The sequence below is a fragment of the Ruditapes philippinarum genome, unplaced genomic scaffold (genome assembly GCF_026571515.1).
Source record: "Ruditapes philippinarum isolate M1 unplaced genomic scaffold, ASM2657151v2 ctg11318_1_1_1_1, whole genome shotgun sequence".
Lineage (NCBI taxonomy): Eukaryota > Metazoa > Mollusca > Bivalvia > Venerida > Veneridae > Ruditapes > Ruditapes philippinarum.
Genome location: NW_026861970.1, coordinates 6,592 through 14,149, shown reverse-complemented (window position 1 = coordinate 14,149; position 7,558 = coordinate 6,592). Strand labels below are relative to the sequence as shown.

At 31.7% G+C, this 7,558-nt stretch overlaps 1 protein-coding gene across 1 annotated transcript; it reads left to right on the top strand.

Annotated features, from left to right (window-relative positions):
* The first annotated feature begins 234 nt into the window (after positions 1 to 234).
* LOC132717485 (uncharacterized) lies at positions 235 to 7,325 on the top strand. The gene is made up of 6 exons (XM_060700970.1): positions 235 to 580; positions 4,499 to 4,717; positions 5,356 to 5,559; positions 5,745 to 5,975; positions 6,164 to 6,307; positions 6,898 to 7,325. The coding sequence occupies exons 1-6, from the start codon at positions 235 to 237 to the stop codon at positions 7,065 to 7,067; spliced, it is 1,314 nt and encodes a 437-aa protein (XP_060556953.1). The 3' UTR covers positions 7,068 to 7,325.
* The last annotated feature ends 233 nt before the right edge of the window (positions 7,326 to 7,558 follow it).

Genomic DNA, 7,558 nt, shown 5'->3' with positions numbered 1-7,558 from the left:
ATTTGAGTAAAGGAATTTAAATACAAAAATGGAAGGCCGTGTTGTTTTGTTTTTTGTTGTTGTTTTTTTAAGGTTTTTTTTTTCGAATAAACTGCATTTCTTATACGAGCCATACTATATTTTCTAGATCCAATCATCACGTATTTAACTGTATCTGGAACGTACGTTAAATGCATCATAATTATTGTTTTTCAAGGTGTTTCGTGCCCGAATGGAAATGAGGAGGGAACTGTTATGCAATACTCTGGACCTTATGTGCACATAGCAGCCAATAAAAGTGCACAGAATCAGTATAGTGTACTTTGTATGAGTGATAAACAAGGCATGACAGCTCAAACACGATTAAGTACACAGCAAACATATGGCAGCACTAAATCAAAAACCCGGACTGCGCCAAAACTTTATTCATCATCGACGAGCATTCAATCTCCGACAATCTCCTCTGAACAACAAACTCTATTTTCACCAACAAGTTCTCAAGCTCCGACAACCACAAGTACACAACTAACTCAGTCGTTTTCAAAGGACACTGTAACAGGGACAAATGCACCGGAAGTTGTTATTAAAAGTACAGTTAAAGGTACCTAATATATACAATAGTATTTATCGAATAAACATGTCATTTCACAACATATTAATATTATTATAAATGGATGCTAATATACCTAAATTAATTTGCTTTACTTCCAGCAACTAAATAAAAATTGCGTCTCGGTTCATTATCTTTAAAAATTTACAAATTGAAGATAAAATCAGGTAATTTATTTAAAAGTTATACTGATCCATTTGTCAGATAAAAATTATGCCTAAATTATTTTCGATCGTTTGTTCGCAAGTACTGAAAATTAGTGTATTCGTATAAAATCGGATAACTTTGTTTATTTATTTTACCTGCGACACAACAAAGGTTCGGATTGGTTATTGGTTGACTCAAAACTCACCAGTTTACACTTCTAATGCACATAGTTTAAAGGTCAAAGTTTCTTAGATTAAATTCTTGCTGTGAGTTATATACTACATTGTAGCTTGCTTAGAAATACAACTGTTCTGTTTTATCTCTACATCTATCTTCCATAAACTGTCATTAGTCTTACATTCCTTTGTGTTAAAGATCATTTGCCATTTCCTTGCCCATTCACACGCTTCCAATATACTTATCCTGAAGTTGAATTTCATCGTGCCCAATAATGACGGAAAATATTTATGAGACCACCAGATAAAAAGTAAACTAAATGCTTTAGATTGGTTTTGATGCAATTCTCACTAGCCCTTTGGATGTGTATCATTACAGCCTTACTTATATCAGCTGCTGTACAATATATCATAGACCGACAATGTCAACCTGATTGGCGTGAACTGAACGCTCTATAAAGTTTACATTATACATTGTCTTTGTTTCTTCTCAAAGGTGGGTATTTATATCCTCCAGACTTTCGCACTCTTTCATATTTCATTTTATACGATAAATATGTTTATTCTATTTATGAAATATAGAGATATGAGTATATTACTGAGTGTAGATTTTTAAATTTCTTTGAATTTATTGAACGAGTTGAATAAACTTATACATAATATTTTCTTTTAAAAGGAGTTCAATAAATTAAGTTATTAGCCTACACAAAAATAATATTCTTTTTATCACATACTTAAAATAATGAGTGTTTAAATTGAAAAAGAATCATTTTTCAACGATGCGTCGATAATGTAACGCTAAGATTTAGGGCGTCTTTACACTATGTTTGTATAACGCAATTGACGTCGCGTCAAAATATATTCACGGTCATGCGATTCAGTTTCAGCAGAGTCGCAAAAGCGGGACGGGTATGTCATAAATTTCGTTTCGACATCCTGTTTACATCTACAAGAATACATATTTTGTTCTGTCACAGTCACATGCTTGAGACATGCTCAAGGTTTATTAAATGAAATATCAAATAATAAAATTACTTCTGCTTTTACATTTTACAGACATGCGAGATTTACACTTTTAACTGCTCGCAGGACTTCATCGATATTCTTTTAGACATTTATTTTAATAATTATCATCTCATATACAGTTTCGTTAGCGGGGTATCTATTGTTCTCTGCAACACAAAAACCAGTCCTTGTTTTCTGACTTAGTTAAATTTTTGACATTATTGGTCAATCAATGGTAGGAAGTTTTCGTAACAGTTTTTTTCAGCAACTACTTATCACAACCACTTGATATTGGGTACTCGGCATAACATGTAGTCCCTTACGTGGTATTCGATTTCAGGTCTGTCGCTCATCTACTTCCTGTATTCGACTTAGTTAAATTTTCGACATTTATGGTCAATGGTAGGAAGTTTTCGTAACAGTTTTCTCAGCAACTACTCAGCACAGCCTCTTGTTATTTGGTACTAGCATTAACACGTGGTCCCATACTTTGGGATTCGATTTCAGGTATGTCGCTCATCCTCTTTACTGACTTTGTTAAATTTAAATTTTCGGCAGTAATTGCCAATGAAAGGAAGTTTTTGTAACAGTTTTCCCAGCAACTACTTATCACAGCCTCTTGATATTTTGTATACAACATAAACATGGATGGCCCCATACCTCATAATAATTTGGTACACAAATGTAACCCGGCCTTTTCTGTCTTTGACCCATCTTTTTCTATTTTAAGACTTAAAGATTGAAAGGGGTCATTTTTGTATGATGGTTTATATATAAAATTAATTATAATAAAGAAAACTTTTGAGAACTAGTGAAAAATGGTTTAACAGTAAATAATCGTCATGACTCCATTATCTATTTTTTTAGGATGAATCGTATTTCAAAGGTTGTGTGTGTGTGTGTGTGTGTGTGTGTGTGTGCGCGTGCGCGTGTGCGTGTGTGTGTGTGTGTGTGTGCGTGTGTGTTTCTGCGTGCGTGCACGTGTGTGTGTGCGTGTGTGTGTCTGTGTGTGTGTGGTTTGGTGGGTTTGTTTTTTTATGGTTTTTTAGGGGGTGTATTTTTTCGTCCATGGTTAATTTATTGTCAATAATATATATAAATAATGTTATAAATGAAGCTGGCAAGATACAATTTTTTTTCAAAATAAAAAATCAAAATCAAAAAATTAATTTTAAACTTACGGAAACACCCAATAGATTTTCTAACGTAATTTCAAAATGTCAAATATTGACTTACAAAAGAAATTGTGGCGTGATAAGGGAGCGTAATGTAAACGACATATGACCACATAATAACAGGATATTGCAAAATAAATCTTATAATACAGTGTCGGTTTATATTGTTAATGTCATGTGATTTTATTATAAGAGTTCCTTCTTTTGGGACCAATCATGTCGTTTATTGTTGTGTTTTTTCTTCCCCAACCCAAAATGCTGAACACTAATTATTCATTTTCCAAATTAATAAAATAACTGTTTATCTTATTTTGCAAAATATTTAATTTATTATTAGTGATAATACTTAAAGGAAGTGTAACAAATTTGACACCATTCTATTGTCAATATTTAACACATTTATTCATTATAAAAATGGTGTTCGGTAAAATGCCTTTTAGACATTAACATCATTAAATCAAGAACAAATAAAGTCGCAAATTTGATTACGAAATAAAATTGCTTTCCATTAACGCATTTTACTCAAAACTTTACAATTCATGACAGAGATAAACGTTTCATGGTGATTAACGTTAAGTTTCTACAGTATAAAATAATAACATTTCTTCTCTCATGCCGAGTATCTGAAACAAAAATCTGATTTTACAAACAATTCATGTATAAAAAGTGTTAAAAATTGCACATGTATATATTTGTGTTGTGTGAAGAAAACAAGGAAAGCACATAAAATATGTCAGCAGGGATCCAGGAATTAGTTGCTTTTACATTGATATTTACGTTAAATAGTAATTATTTTAAACTATTATAATTTTCATAAGATGAAGTAATTTTATTGGTTGTTCATTGTTGTGTATATGTAACAACCTGCATAAAGTTGTACAATACTGAAATTTAAGAAACTGTTAAAAATGTCATGAATTGCTTTATTTCATAATTTTAATACTGATCGTATAACCGCATGGCGCGTTGTCGCTTACATGAAACAGTCAACGCGACAGCCCGAAAAGACGACACACAAACAGGAATTATAATAGTACATAGGTTCTCGTATTTTCGTCCCGCGGCGCTTGCGAAAGACGAGAAGGCTCACAGAATAATTATGGTTATTCACTTAGAAACGTTCCTACCTTAAATGTTTTGTGACATCTTGGTGATGATTTTGGAAACGTTTGGTTTAATGTGACATTATGCTAATGATTTCATTGTCAAGCTTACTTTATATTTCAAAAGAGTAACTGTTATACTGGTTATTGATCAACAGTTGAAATTGGGAAATGTTTGGGATAAAATATAATTCTGCTTGAAATATTGAACATTACAGATATATTGATACATATATACAGAAATGCTTTCAAAGTACACCATTTTCTTTTTTTTAAGTACATGTATTGTATATCTTTTATTAGGTCTTACATATTCAAACTGGCAGATGTGCAATGGCAAATGTTATAACTTTGGTAAAAACAAAATGAGTTTTGTTGACCAGAAATCATACTGTAATGGAATAATAAATGGCGTTTCGAGGCAATCAGACTTTGGGACCAGTGACAGTCAAACAATAACATCAGTACTGTCAGCATGCCATCTTAGCACAGTAGATCAAGAACCATACTGGATAAATATGAGTATGTTTGAACTGTTATATATTGAATTATTGTTTTCAGATCTATTTAAAAATATGTTTTTCTATTTTGGCATCATGTCTTCAAGTTTCGAAATAATAAAAATGCATGAAACAAAAGTTTTTTATTAACATTTGTTTAAAATATACTCTTGGTGAGAGTAAATGTGATAATTGCAGACTTTTATGGTCACCCGACGTGCCGGACTATAGTCTTTACCGGAAACAATGTTCAAGTAAATGGTAATGTGCTATGCTCGTCAACGATGTATAGTCTCTGCGAGATAACAAACACAACATTGTGCCAGCCGACAAGTTACAATACAGGAAAAATATTAACCAGCAGTACGTTTAAGTTTTTTAACTTTATTATTTCTAGAAACTCCTTACTACAAATCATAAAAACTAATAAAAGGCAGTTTACAAGTGCTTTCCTTATAGTTAAAAATATAAACTTGTTTAAACCATTGCACTATTTTTACAAATAAGATGCAGCACCTTGTTGTATTTGTTTTACTTTATCAATAAAAATTAAATACAACAATAAAGGAAACAGTCGTTGGCTTAAATAAATTGTCAACAGTTTATCTTTTTGTATTCTACGAAAGATTACTAATATAATTATGTTCTACTATTTTACAGAATTTGTGGATTTACCCGAGGAAAGTAAATCGTATGTATTGTCATCGTTTCAACATCCATATTGTAGAGCAAAGGAAATCTGCGAATCAGACTGGAACATTGATATTAGCCCTGTTAGACAAAATGATTCCTTTTGGGCGCAGTTGGCACTCAAGCTAGGCCTCAGAGGAAAAATGAAACTCAGTTTTTGGATAAAAAATTCAGGTATGTGAGTAGACATCACGAACAATTTATTAAATCCAACTTTATTAATTTGCTGTATGCTGAAGATAAACATGCATATTTCCTAGATTAATACAGCTGTCTTAAGAGTTTGATTCTTTTTCTCAGGGTTACCTGGTACTTATGCTCCTTTTAATTAAATGACAATGTTAGTATAAATATTTCAGGTGTTTTATGCCTTAATACAAGCGAACTAGGCAATGTGATTTACTACGAAGGACCCTTGAATTTCCATATGGAGCATACAAGTACAAATGAATTTCATCAAGTGTTGTGTGTGAAAAATATGTCAGTCTCGACTACAACACAGCAAACATATACGACATCAAGAAGCACTACAAAGCCAATAATAAATTTTAAAGCAAAAGTAAACACTCTTGCTCTGTCCAAAACTTCGGGTAAGCTTTGCAATTTTTTATTTCTTCAGTTCAAATCCTTTTCTTTTTTATAAAATGTAATGAAATCTTTGAAAAACACATGATTGCTTTTTATTCATTCTGAAATCTTTTTGTTGTTAAAAGTTATTTTCATATCATACATGTAATCATAATTATGGTATAACTAAATTTCCTTTTCTTCATAATAGGAGAACCTGCCTGGCTTAAAGTTGACAAGAAGAAATACTTCATCAATTACAATTGCAGTGTGTATAAGCAAACCAGCAGTTCCTTTAATTACTTTAGGATATTTTCTAATCCCGTTTCTAAAGCCAATTCGTTCTGGATAGGCGGTAAGAAACTTGGTTTTTATTTAAATGATGGCAGATTTTTTGCCCGCTCCTCCTTTTCTTGTATAGATAACTGCGTATAATCTTATAACATTTGCTACCCTACTACCTTGGCAGCTAATTTATACATGAAGAGGATATTGAATGAGTGAAGAGACAATAAAATCTTTACGGAGTCGCTATAGGTGCACGGGTGTAGGATAAAAGTGGCATGTAATTTATTGTCATGTGTTTCTAAGATTATAACATTATATTGTTTCCCGTAGCTATGAATTTCATTGCTCTTTTTTCCTAAGAAGTCTAAAAGTATGTGTGTACATATGTAAATGTTCAATCTTATACTCCTCGATCATGACAAAAATGGACTCCTTTTCAAATTCGGTAAAAATTCTTTAATGAGCATGTTATAATTTTTAATGTGCATATTTGCTTTGGTTGGAATAGGGCGGGAAGAAGTGGAATATTTAAAATATATTATGTATGAATATAACAATTTAATACTTCACTTATCATCATTTTCTAAGCGAGATATTATTTTCATTCACATAAAACAACTCATCTTTCATATACAAGTATATGTTTCTATATTTCAGCACACATTATAACAGATGAAGACCTGAGTGAGACAGATGTAGACCTCGTACCGTACAAGAATGAACCAGTTCGATTCAAGTTGACAAAAGAGCACGTGCAATCTATGTGGAAGCATCTTAGACAACAAAGAAATTCCAGTCCTGTAAATGATGGCAACGCAGGAGGATAATTATTCAGATATAACTTCAAATAAAACTTTGATGTCGACATTTGTTGATCTAAACATTGTTTATCAATTTTCTTATAATATTGCATTTTTATAAACTTTTTTCTAATAAGGTCTTGCTATACAATGTGATATTTTAGAAATCATTTCATCCATACGTTTATGTTCCTAGCTGAACATTACATATGAAGGAAGACTCTGGCCAGATGAAATCATTTTTTAAAACGCTTATCGTGTGTTTTTCTCTGTGTGTGGCTTTTTCTTTGGGGGTGGGGTTGTATTTGTTGTTTTGTTTTGTTTTTAAGTTACTTCTTGAAATAAAGATTTTGTAATCGTTAATATTATTGTTATTATTATTGATTAAAAATGAACCACATGGATTTCTGTAAAACAAAAAACGTCAGAATAAACGCACATTTTTCAATTTTCTTTGTTTCATTACTAATGTACAAAATTTCAGATCGTTCGCTCAATCGGTTTTCAAGAATATTCGT